Genomic DNA, 23,820 nt, shown 5'->3' with positions numbered 1-23,820 from the left:
TCAATATCCTTGCCTGTAAAGCCCTTTTGATGCAAAGTAATAACTGCATGTTTCCTTGGAGGTAATGATGAAAATGGTTTCAAGCACCAGCCTCATTTATAAAGCAACCAGTGTTTACATCCATGACATTTACAGAAATGGTTGCACTACATAGTTTAACTCTCGTACACAAAATGATGATTAATATATTAGTGGGCTGCTGATATATGGCTCATTGTCAGATGACTGCAAAAAGAAATATTTTATTTTAAGTATTCCATTCTTATGTTTAAAGAAGGCAGGATTCGTATGCACCACATGTCCTATCCTTTGCGTGGAAGTGTCTTGCACATATTAGTTGCTCATACATGATCTGAGTGATGTGGTAGTGCGCACAGCTGAGGATGCAGAACAGTGTGCTTCTTAGCCATGCAGCACAGTATCACCCTGCGTCGTCCTTATGTATGCGCACCCCAATGAAGTACAATCTAAAGTAATGCATAGCACTAGTGGATCGTAAACTTTTCCTGCTCCCTAGGATATGTTCACATGTTAAATCACCACTTCAGTATTTTTTTTTTAAGTGGTGCTCTACATCTAAGGTCCTTCCATTCAACCTTTATAATCCATCCTCCGGCATTTTTACGTTTTTTTTGGCTTCACTATGGTCCAGCGGGGTAACCTTTGACTGGTTGGAAGTTTCCTCACAAGCTGTCAATGCTAGTCTATGAGAGCCAGAATGTGGATCTCATAGACTTACTCACTTCTTAAACACTGGAGCAATCAGCAGGTCACAAACTGCTGAAGACCGGCAGGAGTGACACGGATAACTGATAAAGACGCCATTGGGCGAGTATAAAGGTCCAGTCACACTAAGCAACTTACCAGCGATCCCAACAACGATAGGGATCGCTGGTAAGTTGCTAGGAGGTTGCTGGTGAGATGTCACACTGCGACGCTCCAGCGATCCCACCAGCAACCTGACCTGGCAGGGATCGCTGGAGCGTGGCTACACGAGTTGCTGGTGAGCTCACCAGCAACCAGTGACCAGCCCCCAGTCTCCTAGTTACAGCACACATCAGGTTAATTAACCCGATGTGTGCTGCAGCTAAATGTGCACAGAGCAGGGAGCAGCGCACAATGCTTAGCGCTGGCTCCTTGCTCTCCTAGTTACAGCACACATCGGGTTAATTGCCTGATGTGTGCTGCAGCTACATGTGCACAGAGCAGGGAGCAGCGCACAATGCTTAGCGCTGGCTCCTTGCTCTCCTAGTTACAGCACACATCGGGTTAATTGCCTGATGTGTGCTGCAGCTACATGTGCACAGAGCAGGGAGCAGCGCACAATGCTTAGCGCTGGCTCCTTGCTCTTCACTGCACATTAGTTGTTGCTGTCTCGCTGTCACACACAGCGATCTGTGCTTCACAGCGGGACAGCAACAACTTAAAAAATGGCCCAGGACATTCAGCAACAACCAACGACCTCACAGCAGGGGCCAGGTTGTTGCTGGATGTCCCACACAGCGACATCACTAGCAACGTCACAAAAGTTGTTCGTTACCAGCGATGTTGCTAGCGATGTTGCTTAGTGTGACGGGGCCTTAAGGCCCCCCTCACATGTCAGTGTTTACAGTATGTGTGGTATCTGTTCTCACACATACTGGAAACCCATTCACATGCACCCCCAATAAAATCTACGGTGATTGTCCCACATCCGTGCTTTCACATGGATCTATACAAGTCAGTGGGTACATTAAAAACGCCTATAGCACATGACGGGCATCATGTCTGTCTGCCTTAGCACATCTTTAACATGCAAAAACCAATCATTTCAGTGGTATGTGTTACACGGTCAACACACGGATGGTCAAAATGGAATGTGCACATGAGTGGTTTTTTTTTTTTTATGCCCATATGTGAAGGGGGACCTAAGACAGGGCAAGGGGGTTTAGATTTACAGAACCACTCCAGTGGTGAAATTTAAAAACGCAAAACAAAGAGTGGTGCTTTTAAGTATTTAATACAGACATGTCTGCATTCAAAAAATGTAAAGAAAACAAACAAACAAACAAACCCCCCCCCCCCCCAACCCGCATTAAATAAGCAGGTTTTCTCTAGTCCCTTCCACGACAGCATAGGAGGTTGTCTCTCCACGCCCTAATTGGGACAGGAAGTTCAAGAGGTTTAAAAGGACCCTCCCACCTCCCACAGCCAGTGTCTTTCCTGTCCCCATGGGGCATGGAGAGGTTTTGTTTTTCTCCTATGCTGTGGTGGCCGGCGAACTACAGTATATTTTATTTTTTTTTTTTGTTTCCTTCTTCCCCTGTTACCTGAAGCCGGACAGCATCGGTCGGGCCTTCACCGCACCTCCCTTGCTGTTCCCTCACGCTGTGGGGGACCGCTGCTCCAGCCTTCCGGATCCTCCTGAGGGGTGATGCAGGCTGTTGAGCTCCCCGGCCGGCGTCCTCCCTGAGCCGCCGGCCGCTTCCCGCATGCACGCTGCCGGAGCGATCCGGAAGTGCTCCCGGGGGCGGGACTTCCGGTCTTGCGGACTTCCGGTCGAGCGCTTCCGGTTTTGCGGAGGCAGCGTGGAGGCACGCCGACGGTGACACGGCCTGCCCAGGACCGGATGCGGGAGGCGGGGAACGTGCACCGTCACTGGGGGGGCAGGCCCTTTTGCATAAGGGCTGCCACGAAGACATCAGATCATGGTCATGTCTTCCGCTGCAGCTGCATCTGCAGAACCCAGTGTGCCCCCTGCTACTGTGAGTATGGAGGGGAATGGTCCCTCGGACATAGGTCTCATCAGGTGATTTATGGCTCTATGGTCTGTGTTTTCTAGGAGGACAGGGCCACCAAGAAAACTGACAGAAATGAAAAATCAGAGAAGCCTGAGAAGTCAGAAAAAGCTGACAAGTCCGATAAGCCTGATAGACCTGACAGAGTGGAAAAAATTAAAAAATGTCCTATCTGTATAAAAAAGCTCCCTGCAGTATGGGATAAAAAGCTTTGCCAGCAATGTACGGACCAGATTATTAGGGCCGAACAACCATCTCTGATAGATGAGTTGCGGTCCATGATGAAACAGGAGATTAGGGCCTCTCTGGCCTCCCTTCCTGCTCCTGGCCCTGCTCCTGGACCCTCTCCTCCAAAAAAGAGGAGACTCCAGTCGACCCCATCTTATCAGGAGGACGCTGATTCCACCTCTGAGGGTCCTGATGAAGGATTTCCATCTGGGGGGTCTGACCAGTCCTTTCTATTTCACTCAGAAGAGTTGGGGGATCTTATTGGGGCAGTTCGGAGCACTATGGGTTTAGAGGAAGTGCAGTCTCTTCCTTCAATCCAGGACGAAATGTTTGCTGGCCTGAAGTCAGTCAAACAGTTGGGATTCCCAGTTCATGCCAATGTTTTGGATATTGTCTCTCAGGAATGGGAATTTCCTGAGAGGCGGGTACGGAGTGACCTTAGACGCCGGTTTCCTCTGGAACCTTCGGGACTACATTGGGAGGTCCCAAGAGTAGACGTTCAGGTGGCTAGGGTAGCTAAGCAAACGGCTCTTCCCTTTGAGGATACTTCCCAACTGAAGGATCAGATGGATAGGAAGGTAGAGGGCCTGATGAAGCGGTCCTGGGAGGCATCGTCTTCCTCTATTCAAGCCAACATTGCCTCCACCTGCGTATCCAGGTCCCTAATTAGGTGGTTAGACCAGTTGGAGGCTCATATTTCCCAAGGGACCCCTAGGGAGGAATTACTGGAATCCCTTCCCTTGCTTAGGAAGGCTACCTGTTTTCTGGCAGATACCTCAGTGGAATCTGTCCGCCTGGCAGCCAGGACCTCGGTGCTTTCTAACTCTGCCCGACGTGCCCTCTGGCTTAAGGCCTGGAGCGGAGACTCCACCTCCAAAATGAGGCTTTGTTCGCTTCCGTTTAAAGGGGATTTAGTGTTTGGGCCTGCCCTGGATGATATCCTGGACAAGGCGACCGATCGTAAGGCCTTGCCCGATCCTAGACCTAACAGGAAGCGGCCCTTTCGTCCCTCGATGCCTCAGGCCTCCCAGCCCAGAGGGAAAGGGAAGGCTGGCATGTGGAGCTATCCCAAAGGTAGAGGGAGAAACATCCTCATCCCTCCCCATCAGCAACGTCCTCAGCAGGACAAACAGTGACTCGGCCCGGGTGGGGGGAAGACTCTCAGCGTTTCTTCCCCAGTGGCAGTCCATAACCACTTGCCAATGGGTTCTGAAGATCATCTCGGACGGTCTTCTCATAGAATTCCTTTCCCCCCCTCTTCCGGGTCTCCGAGTCACCGCGCTGGCGTCACCGGGGTCACAGGCTCTGTTGTACACAAAGATTATAGAGCTAGTGCACTCGGGGGTCGTTTCCCCTGTCCCGAGTCAGGAAGAAGGGGTAGGACACTACTCCCGTCTCTTCCTGGTCAAGAAGCCATCCGGCGACGTCCGTATAATTATCAATTTAAAACGTCTAAACCGTCAGGTCAGGTACCGGCGGTTCAAGATGGAGTCGGTGAAATCAGCTATTCCCCTGATAGGTCTACACCATCAGATGGCCTCTATAGATCTGAAAGACGCCTACTTCCATGTACCCGTCCATCCGGGACACAGGCAATACCTCAGGTTTGTGGTGCTTCACGGGGAGGACGTACTTCATTTCCAATTCAATGTACTTCCCTTCGGAATCTCCTCAGCTCCAAGGATCTTTTCCAAGATCATGGCAGAGGTGGTCGCCTTCATAAGATTGCAGGGTATCTGTCTGGTTCCATATTTGGACGACTTTCTTCTCATGGCTCCATCTGCTCCAACCCTCCGGAGCCATGTGGAAAGGTCTTTGGGAATCCTTCGGTCTCTGGGATGGATTCCCAATCTCAAAAAATCACAGTTAACCCCCTCCTCCACTCGGCAGTTTCTCGGAGTGCTGCTGGACTCCGACAGACAGGCATCTTTTCTCCCGGAGGGCCACAAGGTAGCTCTGTTAGCCAAAATATCAAAGCTTCGCAGGCAGGCTCGCCCGACGCTTCGAGCAGCTATGTCAGCTCTGGGTTCCATGACATCCTGCATTCCTTCAGTCAGGTGGGCTCAGGCCCATTCTCGGTGTCTCCAGGATCATATCCTGGCACATTGGGACAGACTCCCGTCATCCCTAAACAGACAGTTTCGCCTCTCGGAGTCCGTCTCCTCTTCCCTTCTCTGGTGCCTGAGTCCCGCCAACCTGCAGGTGGGGGTTGCCTGGACTCAGAAACCCCTGGTTACATTGACCACAGATGCCAGCCTACGAGGATGGGGGGCAATGGTGGCAAATTCCCCATTTCAAGGGGTCTGGAGTCCTTACGTCAGCTCCCAATCCTCCAACTACCGGGAGCTCAGGGCAGTCAGGGAAGCCCTCCTTGCGGCTCAGGACCTCGTCCGGGACTCTCACGTCCTGGTATATTCAGACAATGTCACAACAGTGGCACATCTCCGCCATCAGGGCAGTACACGCTCAGGCGCCCTGAAGTCAGTATCCTCCCGAATCTTTCAATGGGCAGAACAATCTCTGCTCTCCCTTTCTGCTGTCCATCTGAAGGGCTCCCTCAATCTTCAGGCGGATTTCCTGAGTCGTCGGGATGTTCATCCAGGGGAATGGAGCCTGGATCAGGCGGTGTTCTGCTCTCTAGTGGCAAGGTGGGGTGCACCAGAGGTGGACCTCTTTGCCTCGGCAGGGAATCGCAAGGTCGCAACATATTTCTCCCTGAACCCAAGGGACGAGGCGTTAGGGGTAGACGCTTTCTGCCACAGATGGTCCTTTCGCCTCGCTTACGCATTCCCCCCTCTTCCTCTTCTTGCACGGGCCCTGAGGAAGATCAGAGACGAGGGGGTCCCAACCATACTGGTAGCCCCTCTGTGGCCCCGGAGGAGTTGGTACAGCCTGGTCATGACGCTAGGAATCGACGGCCCAGTCCTCTTAGGTTCGGACCCCAGCTTACTGTCACAGGGTCCGATTTTCCATCCGGCTCCCCAGAAACTCAACTTGGCTGCCTGGCTTCTGAAGCCCGGGCACTGAAGGCCCAAGGGCTTTCTGACAAAGTTGTGGCTACACTACAGAAGAACCGTAAACCTGTGACTAATAGTATATACAACAAAATCTGGAAGAGATTTTCCTCCTGGTGTGGTTCTCGGCCTCCTGACCCTCTTCGGCCTAATATTGCGCAGATTCTGGACTTTCTCCAGAGTGGGTTAGACTTAGGTCTTAGGCCTAGCACCCTGAAAGTTCAGGTGTCAGCACTCAGTGCAGTCTTTGACACGGCTCTGGCAGATCATCGTTGGATCCGTCGGTTCTTTGTGTCCGCTAGTAGACTCTGTCCACGTCAGAGGGTCCTGACGCCTCGCTGGGATCTCAATGCGGTCCTTACAGGACTATCTCAGTCTCCGTTTGAACCTCTGTGCTCTTGTAACATTCGTTCCCTTTCTCACAAGACTGCTTTTCTTGTGGCTATTACATCGGCTCGCAGAGTCGGCGAACTTCAGGCTTTGTCTGTTAGGGAACCTTACCTGACCATCAGAGAGGACAGCATTGTGTTTCAGCTGGATCCTTCCTTCCTTCCCAAGGTGGTTTCGGATTTTCACCGTTCGCAGTCCATCGTCCTGCCTTCCTTCTGTCAGAATCCTCGGACTCCGGGTGAGGAAGTGTTTCATTCTTTGGATGTCCGTCGGATAGTGTTGCACTACCTAGAGGTTACTGCTTCTTGGCGCCTTGATTCTAACCTGTTCATCCAGCCCTTTGGCCGCAATAAGGGCAAGAAGGTGGCTAAGAGTACCGTCGCCAACTGGATTGTGCGGGCAACTAGAGATGCATACCTCGCTCAGCATCTCTCTCCACCTACTGGATTCACGGCGCACTCCACCAGGGCTACCTCTGCCTCCTGGGCCGAACGGGCAGGGGCTTCTCCTGAGCAGATCTGCAAGGCGGCTACGTGGTCTTCCCTCCATACTTTCACGAAGCATTATCGTCTGGATCTGGATTCCAACAGGGATTTGGCCTTTGGCAGGAAAGTCCTGCAGGCTGTGGTCCCCCCCTAGGTATCAATTCTTTGGTATTCCTCCTATGCTGTCGTGGAAGGGACTAGAGAAATAAGAATTATTCTTACCGATAATTCGGTTTCTAGGACCTTCCACGACAGCAGGTAATTCCCTCCCCTATGTATTCATATATTCCTGAATGTGTAGTAATTCTCATATGCTATGGATTCTTTGTAAGACACTGGCTGTGGGAGGTGGGAGGGTCCTTTTAAACCTCTTGAACTTCCTGTCCCAATTAGGGCGTGGAGAGACAACCTCCTATGCTGTCGTGGAAGGTCCTAGAAACCGAATTATCGGTAAGAATAATTCTTATTTTCTATGCAGCATTTTTCCATTTTCGAAAACACACACACACACACACACACACACACACACACACACACACACACACACACACACACACACACACACACACACACACACACACACACACACATATCTATATCTATATATATATATATATATATATATATATATATATATATATATATATATACATACATACATACACACACACTGTAAAGGCACATGTGAGCATACCCTTCAGATGAGATGTGTTGTTTGTTTTTTGTTTTTTCCTTGCCTTACACTGGCAAATACCAAAGTAGGATATGTCTGCTTTTTTTTTTTTTTTTTGCAAAGACCTATCAAAAGTCACTGATTGTAATGGGTCTGTAATCTATCTGTAAAAAGAATGTATGGCATCTTTAGAAGAAAAGAAGCAGACTTGTGAAACCGACCTCGGAATCTGATTCAGATGGCAGATTTGCACTGATTGAACTCACAGCTATATGGTTTATGGGCAGTTCCCATGCCCAAATTTATTTATTTTTCTCCCGACATTGATCAATATCAACCATGCACGTTTGAGTGAGTGATAAACACGCACACTGGCATAAGAAGCTGGAGAAACTGGGTGGTCACATAAAGTATGAGGCTAGATCTACATATCCGTATTTTACAGCCCCTGTATGGGCCGGTGGTAATGACCCAAGCACAGGTTTCATGTCACAGCCTCATAGGGTCATTCCAGACTGTGGATGTGGCCTTTATTGTGTAATGTGTCATTTTGGCATATTTATGGCAGGTTTCTATCTGAATCAAAGTCTATATTCTCTTCCTCATTCCTGTAGTCTTTTTTTGGTGTGGTTTACAGTTGCAGAAATGATCCCTTTTTTTTTTTTTTTTCTTTCATATATGACAAATCTTGTTGTAAAATAATGTGACAATCTGATTTATGGCGGCTGTTAAGGGACTTAAACTTCCTAAGGTTACCTTCCACCAGCTGCTTTATGTAGTGGTTCCCAAATTACGGCAATTTGGCAGAATCTTTTAAGGCTGAGTTCACACAATTGAGTGAAGTTTTGGGCCAGTCTTCAGGTTTTATGGACGTGACTGCAGTCCGTGCACTGTTCTGTGGGCCATTGGCATAATTCTGATACCAGACTTGCTTCCACAATTCACCTGCATTGTGGTGTCTGGTGTGAACAGTGACTTTTATCAGTCTGGGTGCTGCCCAAGTGCCGTAACTCAGCCTAAGCAGAGGGGACAGAGGAGTGGTCCCACCAATGGTGCCATCAGGAGATCCTTCCATCACATCTACGCAGCCTGAGAGGTATGGTCAACTGGATCAGTGGCCTTGTTCCTCTTCTGGAAAGTGGTGACCAGAAGGAAACTGTCTGGAAACTAATTTGACCTTGTGTTGATGAGTATCGCTTTGGGGAATTTCCTCCAACTATATATAAAGTCAGGTGACTGCTGCTTCCTTGTGTCTTTATAAAAAAAGCAGAATTTGGGAAGCGATCACCACTTCACTCTTGGCGTATGGGCACAACCCCTTTTAGACACTGATGTGCCCATTGAGCCTTTGAAGCAGAAGATGCTTCAGAAGACCTCTGGTGGTGCTTTCCTGAATGTCTTATTTTTTTTTTTGTATATAAACTAGTGACTGTCATCCAAACGGCCTGAAGAGTGGTCAGGTCATTTGTTTTAGCCACTTCACAGCTCTCGAAGCCTGAGGCCAAGAAGATCATAAAGATGGAGCATAGGAACAAGTCATTAGACATTGAGATGTTCATTCCTTTTAACGGTTTCAAAACTTTTTGACTAATTTCTTGCAGAATCGTCAACTTAAATGTCGCGAGCACATACCTTAAAGATTTGAGGCGACTTAAAGATTCGATACCTTAAAGATTTACCCATTTGATGTGGCCAATGGTCACACGATTGGTGGCATAATCATGTGGCCATGGGCTGATGCAGATGAGCAGAGCTTCAGCCTCTAGACCCCTCACATGGGCAGTAGTTTGTGGATAATCATTTATATGATCACTGATCCAAGCACAGTCAGTGTGCTCCGCGTATGGGGACAGAACAAGCTTTTTTTTAACAATTCTGTCGCCATATAGTTTGTTTTGGCCTAAACAAATCACATTATGGGCAGAAATGTGTCTATGTAGTGGAGAGTGTCGAATGGCTTGTGTACCCGGGTGGGACCCTCTTGCTCCCTCTCGGAGTCTGTAGGAGTGAGTTATTGAAAAACTACCCCATAGGCACCAAATCCTCCCTCTGGCTCTGTCTCCTAGTATTAGCTGTGGGGCTGACGGAGGGGCACAGTCGTGCAGATGTTGAAGAACACATGTTGCTTTCTATTCTAGGAGGTGCTCTGCTATGTGCACGTGTATCCTCACTGCCGGGAGGGCAAAATGTCTGTGTACTACTGCTCTTCATAGTGTGACTCCATAATTCCCAGTCTGGCCAGTGCAGTCGTTTATGACTTATCCCATGATGCTCTAGGAGCCCCTATTCGGGTTGATTTCAGCATTGTGCATGTGTGTGCTGTGACAGTAAGGATTGTCTATTGACGTGCCCACACCTCGGCGTGACAAAGAGTGGTGTCACCGGGTGCTGATGAATCACTGTGCAGTGTTTAGAAGGATTTATTATATTGATGTGGAAATGCATTTTATGTTTACACTAAAGATAAAGTAATATATAGCCCTGTTGTAAAGCAAGGCTTTCTATAGATTAACCGATAAAGGAGATGAAAATGTCAGGACTGGGCATCGTCTGACTGCTGGATGCAGTCCTGGCAATGGGGCTCTGCAGAGCCTTGTCCGAATGGAGCGAGGTATAGCATACTTGCCTCACTTCATTCATTGTCCATAGGACAAGATGCATACCTGACTCACTTCATTCATTGTCCATAGGACCAGATGCATACCCGCCTCACTTCATTCATTGTCTATAGGACAAGATGCATACCCGTCTCACTTCATTCATTGTCCATAGGACCAGATGCATGCCTGCCTCACTTCATTCATTGTCTATAGGACAAGATGCATACCCGTCTCACTTCATTCATTGTCCATAGGACCAGATGCATACCCGCCTCACTTCATTCATTGTCTATAGGACAAGATGCATACCCGTCTCACTTCATTCATTGTCCATAGGACCAGATGCATACCCGCCTCACTTCATTCATTGTCTATAGGACAAGATGCATACCCGTCTCACTTCATTCATTGTCCATAGGACCAGATGCATACCCGCCTCACTTCATTCATTGTCCATAGGACCAGATGCATACCCGCCTCACTTCATTCATTGTTTATAGGACCAGATGCATACCCGCCTCACTTCATTCATTGTTTATAGGACAAGATGCATACCCGCCTCACTTCATTCATTGCCTATAGGACAAGATGCATACCTGACTCCATTCATTGCCTATGGGACAAGATACATGCCCACCTCACTTCATTCATTGTCTATCGGACAAGATGCATACCCGACTCACTTCATTCAATGCCTATGGGACAAGATACATGCCCACCTCACTTCATTCATTGTCCATAGGACCAGATGCATGCCTGCCTCACTTCCTTCATTGTCTGTGGGGCAAAATTCCCGAGATAGATGAGCATGGATTTGGGGAAAATTTGCCCTCTTTATACAAAAAACACTGGGATTTCACACGTAAAAGCATAACTGAGTTTTTTTGCGTGTTTCTTCAGGCTCTCAATGAAGCAAAGTTAACACACATCAGGTTCTGTATTAGTTTCCATGACTAGTGTTGAGCAGATCCGGATCGGCAAAATCCGGATCCGCACGGTTTGAGTACCCGATCAGAGTCCGACCCGGATGCGGGATTCCGGGTGCACAATCCGGATCCTTTGTGTGTGTGTGGTGGTTTTTTTTTTGTTTTTTCGCTCTCTTTCGCTCTCTTTCGCCCTCTTTCGCTCTCTTTCGCTCTCTTTCGCTCTCTTTCGCTCTCTTTCGCTCTCTTTCGCTCTCTTTCGCTCTCTTTCGCTCTCTTTCGCTCTTTCGCTCTCTTTCGCTCTCTTTCGCTCTCTTTCGCTCTCTTTCGCTCTCTTTCGCTCTCTTTCGCTCTCTCTCAGCAATCCGCTCAACTCTATTCATGACGTCACATCCACTTTGACCTGTTTAGTTTTGATGTGTTGACACTAAGGCCTCAGTCAGATATCCATACGTTTGATCATTGTTTTTCACAGAACGCACAACCATTCTAGCCTGGGAAGCTGTTCACGTGTCTGGCTTTTTCTTTTCTATCCCCCCCCCCCCCCCCCCAAGTCATGTCCATTTTTGCTCTCGAACATGAATCACTTTCAAACATTGCGCACAGTGGTGGCAACCTGTATCATTCATATATATATTATAGAGGGAGAGATAAAGCGGGTGTATATATGTAACATATATACCGTGTGTGTGTATAATAATATTTATTTTTATTTTTTTTTTCCTCCATACGAGAGAACTTGACTAGAGACTGATGGTAAAAGTGACACTTTGACCAATTTCCATCGGTTTTTAGATCAATGCCTGTTCAGTTTTCACTTGTCCTATCATGACCCCGCACGTGTTGATGTCAGGTTACTGGGCTGAGCAGCTGGTTCAAGCATTTATTTTCAGCCATTCATATAGTCACAAACTGTAATATCGTGATAAAACCTTTTCAATGGTAGACCTTCAGTATGACGGGTGCAAAAGAGTAGAGACCAGTAAATGGAGGGTCTCCGAGACAGTCTCTAATATGACTCTATAGGCAAATACTCTTTGGAAAAATCTAGACTGGTAGGGAACCCGGTGAGCAATGCTTTCCGTGCGGCTCATATAGCAGAGGTATTATTTCTCCATGTTTCAGCATTAAAGCTACAGTGTGCTAATCCTGGAACTGCGATGTCTGCTTCCTCACGGCAGTTATCACACGTGCCAGGCTTTCCGACTGCTGCCAAATTTAGCAGTGGCTGGTATACTAGTGGTGTGTTGGATGTCCACCATGGAGGTGTATATACATTTGTCAGTAACACCCATGACCTGGTGAGTGATGTCACGCCTGCATGTATATGAGCATACAGCACCCCACAGCGCTTCCTGGAGTCTCGGAGGCAGCAGCGAGACCGTACCTGCCCGGAATGTTCTTCATGTTTGTGTCATTCCTTAGGCCCATATACCGTAACCTTTGTGAATGTGATAGCTCGTGTTTGCACATATTATGTCAGCATATATTATATATAATATAAATCGTCAACTTCCCCATTTCTGTGGCTTTCTTCGTAACCACCAACTAGTTTGATTGACATCTAACAAAGAAGTTTTTGGGAAGCTAGACGTCCACGGCACTGCTGGGGCTTGTGGTGTTATTGGTCATCGCTGATGCAGATGGATGATGGCATGGTTGGTCGGGCACGATGAGCTGGTACAGTGTCACATTAGATTTGCTCCAGTGTATCTCCACAGGGACAGGAACTGATGTGAATGAATAAATCAATTCTCTAGTTCTGTATAGTGGATTTCTTTATGCCCTCTGTGTTGTCACCCTTGATCTCTCCCAGACGTCTTCTCCTTTCACTCTTCTCGTTACTTCTTGCGTTCGCTATCAATCAATAACTCACTGTTCATCGCCATTCTGCTTGCTGATCACGTCCATTTTACCACCTGTTGTTCCTTCATTCCTCCTCTCACCCTTCTTCTTCCCATGCCAACCTCCCCCTTTTTTTTTTCTTCTCTTTCTTCCTCTGGTTTTGCCGTCACAGCACATTCCAAGACTTTCAATTAACTCTCCCCCCCACATTCACATTTCTGCTTTGAGGGGTGGGAGGTAAAGGATCACATTTAGCATGTTCACAAGGTGGGTCATGACCTCATTTAGGGGTACAAGAGACACCCATCTACTTTACATTAATTGTATTTCAATCAAGAAAATATATCCTACGGTCTCCTGAGCTGTCAATGTTCTCTTCTGCAGGCACGTGACGCATTCTTGGGTAGATTGTAGTATCTTGTCATAATACTTACACACTACTCTTTATCCATGTAACAGATGGGCGGTACGAAAAGTAAGCCACGGGAAGGTGGGCCACGGAGCCGAAGTCTGGATATTGCCGAAGGATCACATACACCTTTCCCTTCTCTCTCGGCGTCTCAGACTCCCAGCAAGAGCCTCGACTCACATCGTCCTTCTAACCAACCGTTTGGGGGCAACTGTGATCTTACACCATTTGGAGGGGTCAACTTCTCAGACACCATCACTTCACCCCAAAGGACTGGACCATTATCAGGTGTGTACATGGGATTGAGTATGAACTACAACATCTGGAGCTGCAAGATGTGATGACAGGTGTCTTGGTATTCCCCTCTAAGTATTTTGCTAAGATTTCCTCTTGTATTGGGAATAAAGGGGTTCTCTGTTTTGGTTAATCTTGCATTTTAGATGAGCCCCTACACAATAAATTACTAACAATGTGTCAGCCTGTTGGGGTGTCAAGCCATCAGTTTTGATCTGTGGGTAAACTGGATAGTAAAGGTCTGTTTACATGGTCCAACATGGGGCCCTAAGCGACCAATGATCAGCTGCTTGTTTGCCGATCATTAGTGATGAGAGGTCACCACCATGCGCTGTTATCTTCCGGAAAAATGCTCAAGTTCCCTGTTGACTTCCATTATACTCAGTACTTAAGTCTCGCCAGTCCAAGCATCCATCTGCTCGTTACGAGTACTGAGCTCCCGAGTATGGTAGTGCCCGCTCATCACTACTTGTTACAAGTACCGAGCACCTGAGCATGGTAGTGCTTGCTCATCACTACTGATCATTCATTTAGTAGCCGAAATACACAGGTTGACCCAGCTCCAGAGGAACATTGAATGGTCTGTAATAAGATGTCATTGTTCTTGACAGTGCTAGACCTATTGACACAATATGCTGCCGAGAATGTAACCTGACGAATGAGTATTTTCCTAGTTCGTTAGTTGATTAACAACTTAGTAAGCTCATTTATGATAATCTTGCAGTGTAAGTGCACCTTAAAGAGAACCAGTCACCATCTGAAACGTGCACTTATTTTCATGGTCTTTACCAAGGGGGTCTTGCTAATGAAGTAATAATATTGAGCAGCCTAAATCCCCCTGTCCCCTCCAAGAAAACCATAAGTCACATATACTTGGTAAAGAACCATACAAAATTCGCAGCGACAACAAGACCGAAAACTGGTCACTTCTGACTTGGTGACAGGTCCTCTTTAAGTGTTTAATTACTCTTTAGCACCACAACAGGGGAAAGTAAATATTACACAGTGGCCATTCAGGTGAACAGATTGTCTGTGTAGTGCAGGAGATGGCCACCAGAGTGGAAGAAGTTCTTTTTAGACCATCCCCACTTTGGACAAGAGATTAGGATCCTACATATGATATCTCTATTAGCTCAGTTCCCAAGGAGGGTATATAGAAAGCCCCTTATAAAAGAATTTGTCTCAAAGGCAGTCTCTATGAACTTCAATGAGTAGTTGTAGTCTTTAGGGTGCCTTCACACTTTAGCGATGCAGCAGCGATCCGACCAGCGATCTGACCTGTCAGGATCGCTGCTGCATCGCTACATGGTCGCTGGTGAGCTGTCAAACAGGCAGATCTCACCAGCGACCAGTGACCAGCCCCCAGCCAGCAGCGACGTGCAAGCGACGCTGCGCTTGCACGGAGTCGGCGTCTGGAAGCTGCGGACACTGGTAACTAAGGTAAACATCGGGTATGGTTACCCGATGTTTACCTTAGTTACCAGCGCACACCGCTTAGCTTAGCGTGTGCAGGGAGCAGGAGCCGGCACTGGTAGCGTGAGAGCTGCGGAGGCTGGTAACGAAGGTAAATATCGGGTAACCACCTTGGTTACCCGATGTTTACCTTGGTTACAGCTTACCGCAGGCTGTCAGACGCCGGCTCCTGCTCCCTGCACATTCAGGATTGTTGCTCTCTCGCTGTCACACACAGCGATGTGTGCTTATCAGCGGGAGAGCAACAATAAAAAAACGAACCAGGGCTGTGTGTAACGAGCAGCGATCTAGCAGCAGGGGCCAGATCGCTGCTCAGTGTCACACACAGCGAGATCACTAATGAGGTCACAAAAACCGTGACTCAGCAGCGATCTCAGTAGTGATCTCGCTGTGTGTGAAGTACCCCTTAGTCGGGTACTTCCTAACCTGAAGGTCTGAACAGGTGCATACTGAACAATAACATATACGATCACAATTGCACTCAAGCAAGAGGGGAAAAAAGGCTGAAGGATAGAAACTGAACACAGGAATGTGAACATGCATTACTGTTTAGAAAAATCATGAAAAAAAGTATTTTTGAAAATAATAAGATGCTTAACAGATAATCTTTTCAAAATGGATGTTCACATTCCTGTGTTCCCTGATTCCATCCTTCAGCTTTTTTCCCTCTTGCTTGAGTGCAACTGTAAGGCCCTGTGCCCACGCTGCGGATTTTGACGTGTATTTTCAGACATTTGCAGCAAAATCTGCATGTCCATTGTGAAGCCAGCAAAGTATGAGAATTAAGAGTGATGTGCCCACGTTGAGTATTTTTCCTTTGCGTATTTGGTGCAGATTTCTTTTTTTCTGCACTAAATACGCAAGGGAAAAATAAGCAACGTGGGCATAGCACTGCTGAATTCTCATAGACTTTGCTGGCTTCACAATGAACATGCAGCTTTCTGAAAATACGCGTCAAAACTACACAGCATGGACACTGGGCCTTATAGAGAAGCAAACTATAGACTGATGGAAACCACTAAAATTTAAAAGGGGTTAAACTTGTTTCCAAATTATAGCACTTAATAGTATTAAATGGATCCGGGTGGTAACCATGCAGTTTTTTTCATTTTATGATGCAGTGGAGCTGTATGGCCTCTGCTGTCTTTCCTGGATCTGTACACAGATACTTTGCTTGATATGCACTGTATACATTGTGTGATACCTCATATTGGTGCAGGAAATTATTTAGGAAGGCATATTATCTAATAAAATAAAGCCCAAAAATGTAATCAACTGCTTATTCCATATTGTTTGAAAGAAAATACTCGATGGATGCAGAGGTTGTGGGGAGAAGGTAGTCCGCCCCTGCTACTACATATGCTGGCAGTCCTGGTCCGCTCATCAGCTCAGTAAAGGGGAAAACAAGTAGCTGATTATGGGGATGTCTTTACAAATGGGCACAAAGCACCTATTAATGATTCACTGGTGTGTTATTTGCCATTCATTATGTCTGTAGGATTTTTTTTTTTTTGGGATAATCCCCCTCCAAAACTGAATGCATTATATTACAATCAGTTCCACTGTGAAGAAGAGCAGTTTTGTTAAGTGTTTCAGATCACTAAAAGTGTATTTAAAGAAGAACCTTAACACTTTTTTTTTTACTTTTTTATTTTATTTTAATAGAGTAGATAATTCCTTTTAGCTCCTCCGACTCCGAAGCGCCATCTTCTGGCGCTGTATCCAACTCTTCCAGCTACCCTGGTGACTGTGGCTCGCTGGGTAATAATGGAGTTAGGGCTAGCTGTATATTATCAGCTGGCCCTAAGCCCGAAATTCATGGTGTCACGCCAATATTAGACATGGCCACCATGAATTTCTAGTAAAGCTAAAAAAAAACACAACACAGAAAAATATTTTTATTAGAAATAAAACACAACACAATTAGTGACTCCATCTTTATTGAAATAAACCCCCCTCCGCAGTAATCCTGGGTCAAGGGTCCCGTGCCGTCCAATCCGGATCCAATATCATCTGATCGGTTTGCTGGAAGGCAAAGCGATCAGATGATGTGTCAGGTTCTAGGGGCTGAAGCACATCACACATCAGCTGATTGTATAAAAGCCGATTATACAATCAGATGATGCATCGGTGCAAAAAAAAAAAATAAAAAAAAAAAATACTCACGTCTGTGCCGATTACCGGCAGCTCCTGGAGCGATCGGATAAGAGTCTGATCCTGTCCCATCGCTGCAGGAGCTGCCCGGTAATCAGCTAATGAAGTCTCCTGACGGCAGGATCAGCTGATAGCCGGCCGGGTGCGAAAAAGCCAGCGACACCGCGAGAATTACGATCAGCTGATGCGTCAGGTGACTGCATCAGGTGATCCACCGCCAGGTCCTGCAAGCTTCGTACGTGCCCCGGGGAGACTGCACACAGCCAAAGCGGCGGTACCGGGACAGGAGCTGGGAGCGGGCATGGCACGGGGACCCTGCAGACAGGTGAGTATATATGACATATATTTTTTTTTTTTTCTACTGTTCACTTTTGTTTTCGCCGCTGCCTCCACCTCCCGCCCAGACATGGCGCCGCACGGAGCTGACATGGCAACGGGCGGGTTGTGGACGCAGCGGTGACGGTATCGGGAGGATTCATGCTTCTGTGTTTACCAACAGAAAGAATCCTCTTCCTGTACACGTCACTATACTGCCCACCCCTTGCGTTTATAGCTGCGTTTTTAGTCATAGAAACGAAGCTATATGTGTTTTTCATTGCGTTGTTGAACATCTCATTGAACTCAATGGGTGAAAAACGCAGTGAAAAACTCAGAAATAATTGACATGCTGCATTTTTGTGGTCACCACAAAAACGCAGCTAAAAAAAACGCTGTGTGCGGACAGCACTTCTGAAAACCCATAGACATTGCTGGGGAAGCAATTTCACTGCGTTTTCAGCACAAAAACGCGGTAAAAAACGCCGCTAAAAACGCCTAGTGCGCACAAGGCCTTAATCTATACAAACCTAGTGCAGCTGTGCTGTTCCCGGCTGGTCACCTGATAGTGTTGGCACTACCAGTTCAGCGAGGGTAAGGGTGGTGTCACACACAGCGACGACCACAACAACGTCGCTGCTACGTCACCATTTTCTGTGACGTTGCAGCGACGTCGCTGTGTGTGACATCCAGCAACGACCTGGCCCCTGCTGTGAGGTCGTTGCTCGTTGCTGAATGTCCAGCTTCATTTTTTGGTCGCCGCTCTCCCGCTGTGACGCACACATCGCTGTGTGTGACAGCGAGAGAGCGACGAAATGAAGCGAGCAGGGCGCAAGAGCCGGCATCTGGCAGCTGCGGTAAGCTGTAACCAGGGTAAACATCGGGTAACCAAGGGAAGACCTTTCCCTGGTTACCCGATATTTACCTTCGTTACCAGCGTCCGCCGCTCTCGCTGCCAGTGCCAGCTCCTGCTCTGTGCACATGTAGCTGCAGTACACATCGGGTAATTAACCCGATGTGTACTGTAGCTAGGAGTGCAGGGAGCCAGCGCTAAGCAGTATGCGCGGCTCCCTGCACATGTAGCTGCAGTACACATCGGGTAATTAACCCGATGTGTACTGTAGCTAGGAGTGCAGGGAGCCAGCGCTAAGCAGTGTGTGCGGCTCCCTGCTCTCTGCACATGTAGCACAGCGACGCTTGACGTTATGATCGCTGCTGCGTCGCTGTGTTTGACAGCTAAGCAGCGATCATAACAGTGACTTACAAGGTCGCTGTTGCATCACAGAAAATGGTGACGTAACAGCAACGTCGCTGTCGCTGTGTGTGACCCCAGCTTAAGAATGGTCAGCAATCTGGAGGTAAGCTCCCTCATACAGACAGGCCTTGACCTAGGTCCACAGATGACCAAAACGTTGGCTATTTTACATATTGGATCCTAATGCTGGCTCTTCAATAAAGTTGCATTTGATTTTCTGATTGCATCTGTTGGGGTGCTGGGGTTATTTACTCCCTGACGTGTGACAATACAGGAATTGCGCTACTATGGGAAGTGAGTATAGGTTAGGCTTATAGTGAGCATAGGTTGTTTTTATTTTTCGGGGGAGGGGTGAACAGTTTAGTGGGTACATCAGTGATATATCGTTTTTCTAGATCTTAGGGGGGGCTTTACACGTTGCGACATCGCTACCGATATATTGTCGGGGTCACGTCGTTAGTGACGCACATCCCGCGCTGTTAGCAACATCACAACGTGTAAATCCTAGGTGCGACGATGAACGAGCACAGAAGCGTACAATATCGCTGATAGGTGTAGCGTCGTTCATTTCCATAATGTTGGTTCGACCACAGGTACAATGTTCGTCGCTCCTGCGGCAGCACACATCGCTGTGTGTAAACCTGCAGGAGCGACTAACATCTCCTTACCTGCGTCCACCGGCAATGCGGAAGGGAGAAGGTGGGTGGGATGTTATGTCCCACTCATCTCTGCCACTCCGCTTATATTGGCCGGCCGATTGGTGATGTCGCTGTGATGCCAAACACACCTCCCCCTTGAAGGAGGGATTGTTCGGCAGTCACTGTGACGTCGCCGAGCAGGTATGTGCGTGTGACGCTGCTGTAGCGATAATGTTTGCTACGGCTGCAATCACCACATATCGCATGTGTTACGGGGGCAGGTGTTATCGCGCTGGACATCGCTAGCAATTGCTAGGGATGTCGCAACGTGTAAAGCCCGCCTTAGGCATGAAGACTTTTTTGTTTATTTTCATATCTTTAGGCTTCTCACCAAGACTAGCTGCAGCAGGAGCCTCCCCCCTCCCCCCTCCGCCCTCTTTGTTACAGAACACACAATTACAAAGCTTGGTCCTTAGCTAAACCCCACATCTTAACTTTTGTTAAAAAACGGAACAGGTTTAACATAACCTTTTGTATGCGCTGCAGACTATTTTAAAGGTTTTTATTCCCTTAAAGGGAATCTGTCACCAGGTTTTTGTCACCTAATCTAAGAGCAGCATAATGTAGAGACAAAGACTCTGATTCCAGCGATGTGTCACTTACTGGGCTGCTAAGTATAGATTTGATAAAATCACTGATTTTAACCAGCAGTAATTATCATTAGAGAGCTACTTTGCCTGCTGCCAGGTAGTCCAGCATATTCATGAGCTCTGTATAACTGCTAGATCTGCAGCAGAGAAAACATTGAGTTTATGAAAATGACATCAAACAGCTTAGTAAATGACACATTGCTGGAATCAGGGTCTCTGTCTCTATATTATGCTGTTCTCAGATGGGGGAGCAAAAACTGGTGACAGATTCCCTTTAACTGCACTGAAACCTGAATTTTCAGGTTTTTACTGGACTTAAGTTGGGTTTAGATATAACCATAAAAGTTAATCATCTAACTTTACTTTAGAAACACAATTGTCTTTATAGTCATAGGACTGAAATGATTGGTCCCAACCACTAGAAATCTCCTCCATCTGTTATAACCAGGTTATGTCTTGTACAAATATATGTATATTTTGACCCTCCGTTCTTTTCTTCTCTATAGGGGGCGTCACCACCTTTGTGGCCCTTTATGATTACGAGTCTCGTACAGAAACTGACTTATCTTTCAAAAAAGGAGACAGATTACAAATCGTCAACAACACGTGAGTGGCTTGTGTAAGACCTCATAAATGATCAGACCTCTAGGCAAAGGGGGTGATTGAGACTCCTATAGGGAGTGGAAGCATTAACATTTTGTGGCTTCTTTGTATTTTTCTGATGTCCTTTGTCTGCTTTTCATCCAGGTTCCATAGATCCTCAGTAACTTCATTCCTTGCAGCTTCCCCCAGTGGTGTACTCACATGGTCCTGCCCTAATAGGCTACTTTCACACTTGCGTTGAACGGTATCCGTTGCATTGCGTTGTGTGACGGATACAACGGATGTGTTGCATTTAATGGCATAATGGATGCAACGGATCGTACAAAACAACGGAATCTTTATTATTTTTTTCTTTTTTTTTGTTTTTTCTTTTTTCGTTTTACTGGCGGCAGACTATTGTGAACGATCAGCTGATCGCTCACAGCAGCCAGTCGCCGGGTGATCATCTGATCGCTCACAGCAGCCAGTCGCCGGGTGATCAGCTGATCGCTCACAGCAGCCGGTCGCCGGGTGATCAGCTGATCGCTCACAGCAGCCGGTCGCCGGGTGATCAGCTGATCGCTCACAGCAGCCGGTCGCCGGGTGATCAGCTGATCGCTCACAGCAGCCGGTCGCCGGGTGATCAGCTGATCGTTCGCCCGCCGAGAATGTGTGAGGGGGGCTGAGTGCGGTGTTTGTGGAGCCGAGCGGGACCATGGCACTGAGGACGTCAGTTCAGCGAGGAATGCAAGGCTGGGGACAGGTGAGTGTGTGTGTGCGTGCGTACACGTGAAGTGCGGGAGGGGGCGGAGCAGAGCGGGAAAGTGTCGGGCTTCCTGCATCCGTAGCCAGGGTAAATATCGGATAACTAGGGAAAGCGCACTGTTTAGTAACCCGATGTTTACCCTGGTTACGAGTGCAGGGAGCCAGAGAGATCATGCGCAGCGAAATCCTATGGATTGCGCTGCTCAAAAAACGTTACAAGCAGCGTTCCATCCGCCCGACGCAGCGTCAAAATAACGACGCTGCGTCGTGCAGCGGATGCAACGCAAGACCATCTGTTTCTATCCGTAGCTAATAGAAGTCTATGAGGAATATAACGGTTTCCTGCAACGGTTACCATAATTCCTCAAGGTTGCGGATAGCAACGGAAGCCGTCCAACGCAAGTGTGAAAGTAGCCTTAGTTGCATCTCTGACACATTGATAATATAGTGATATCATCGTGTCCTCTAGCAGCTGACTGATACTGATAAGCAAGAGCTCATATTTTCCGCACAGCCTATAATGTGTTTACGTTCCAAAAATGAGACACTGCATCGAGCAGTACCATGATAGAAAAAAATAATTTGACTTCTCACGTGGTTGAAAATATTTTCGAAAGAGTGATGTTAAGAGCCTTGCCTACGTGTATCAAAGCGTAAGGTTCTAACTCCTAGCAACGTCACAAGCCTATTTAACCTTTTCATCACCTGATATTTTCCATTTTTTTTTTCTTTTTTCTGTCCTCCCCTTCTTGCAAGAGCCGTAACATTTTTTTTTTTAAATTATCATTTTCCTTCTACGTAAGTGTATTAGGCCTTTTTGTGGGACAAGTTGTACTTTTGAATGACCGCATCCATCTTCTCATGTAATGCACTGGAAAGCAAGAAATTATTTCAAAGTGCGTTGAAGTAGCGCAAAAAAGTGTAATTTCACAATTTTGTTGTTTTTTGGTTTTTTTTTTTTTTTTTTTTAAAATTTACTATGCTCACTATACGGTTAAACGGACCTGGCAGTATGATTCTTTAGGTCCGTACCATTATGCAGATACCAAACGTACAGGTTTTTATTCCCTCCACCACTTTAAACTAGTGAATTAGTGAAAATGGCACTACTGTGTATAGCAAGTGTCACGGTCTCCCATGAACGCCAGCTAAACGCTTGCTTTCACAAGAGACTTGGCGTGACAAGAATGTGGTTCTTCAGCAGACCCCCATTGACGTGATCATGGGGCTTCATTGACGCGCCTATGGGCTCATAGTATGTCACGCACTCCTGCCGGTGTGTGTTAAATCACAATCTCAGAGATTGCCAGCAGCATTTAACATGTGAACAGCCACTAGCCGAGCGCCCCTTCACTTGCAGCTGATAAAGGCAGATGATGGTTGAATGATTCAGCCATCATCTGTTGGGAAAGATGCGGGCTCAGCATGCGAGCCCGCATCAAAAGCAGGTACACAACTTATGACGTAACTGTGCATCATATGTTATTAAGGGGTTAATGGAGTCTTTGTTTGAGACATTGCTTTAAAAATCTTATGGTGTGAAATGCATAAGTATCATCAATGTCCTTTCCAGCTAGTGCAATGTCTGACTTTACATCAATATATTGTAGTTGCATAGAAACAATTTAACAAAAACTAAAGAAGCATATACATACCTACCACCTCATACACAACACACAATCCTATCAGTTCCATTGCCAGTAATCCCCCTCCCCTGTAGCCATACCATACTAAATATACAGAGGGCTTGCATGGGAGCCTTATTGGGCAGTGTCTGCTACTGCGAACCACCATCTACAAGCACATCTCCTATTCATATAGTGGAATATATTTGACTAAAGGCAACCAAAGGAGCTCACAGAGGGCTTCCATGGATTTCCTTGCCATTATAATTAATCTATCACAGAAAAACAGAAATAAAAAAAAAGTCTTAGGACCCATCAATGAACTTGTCTATAATACCCAGCAGGCACACTTTATGGGACAGCACCCTAGGGGATTCTAAGTGTTCATGAAGAAACAGAAGTAGCTCAGCCCAGAATGGAAGAATTTTCAGCAAATTGGACTCAGAAGGAGCCCACCGACTCTAAAAGCACAAATCGTTCGGGGCTATCCCAAACCTCCACAACCTGTCTGGTTTGGAATTTTTTTTTTCTAGATCAAAAAGTCCCTAGCATTCACCACTGAGGAATAAAATGCATCTTCCATTATTCTCCATTCCTCTTTAGTTTGGTATATCTGCCACCCATTTCTCATAAGGCTGGAGAAGACCATATGATTGTGTGAGAGTTTAGGTAAATCCCATATGCCTGAGCCCCTCCAATTTTTACAAGGCTTGGGACACTGACGC

General features: G+C 46.9%; 1 protein-coding gene across 2 annotated transcripts in view; it reads left to right on the top strand.

The window, feature by feature from the left end:
- The window catches only part of SRC (SRC proto-oncogene, non-receptor tyrosine kinase), a 62,208-nt gene that overhangs the window by 11,568 nt on the left and 26,820 nt on the right, over nucleotides 1–23,820 (top strand). For both annotated transcript variants that reach the window (XM_075349812.1, XM_075349814.1), the window contains exons 2-3: nucleotides 13,395–13,632; nucleotides 20,630–20,729. In XM_075349812.1, the coding sequence (XP_075205927.1) occupies nucleotides 13,395–13,632; nucleotides 20,630–20,729 (338 nt within the window). The remainder of the gene's footprint in view (nucleotides 1–13,394; nucleotides 13,633–20,629; nucleotides 20,730–23,820) is intronic.

The sequence above is a fragment of the Anomaloglossus baeobatrachus genome, chromosome 5 (genome assembly GCF_048569485.1).
Source record: "Anomaloglossus baeobatrachus isolate aAnoBae1 chromosome 5, aAnoBae1.hap1, whole genome shotgun sequence".
Taxonomy (NCBI): domain Eukaryota; kingdom Metazoa; phylum Chordata; class Amphibia; order Anura; family Aromobatidae; genus Anomaloglossus; species Anomaloglossus baeobatrachus.
Note: the sequence above shows the minus strand (reverse complement) of the source record. Positions and strands in the feature narration are given on the sequence as shown.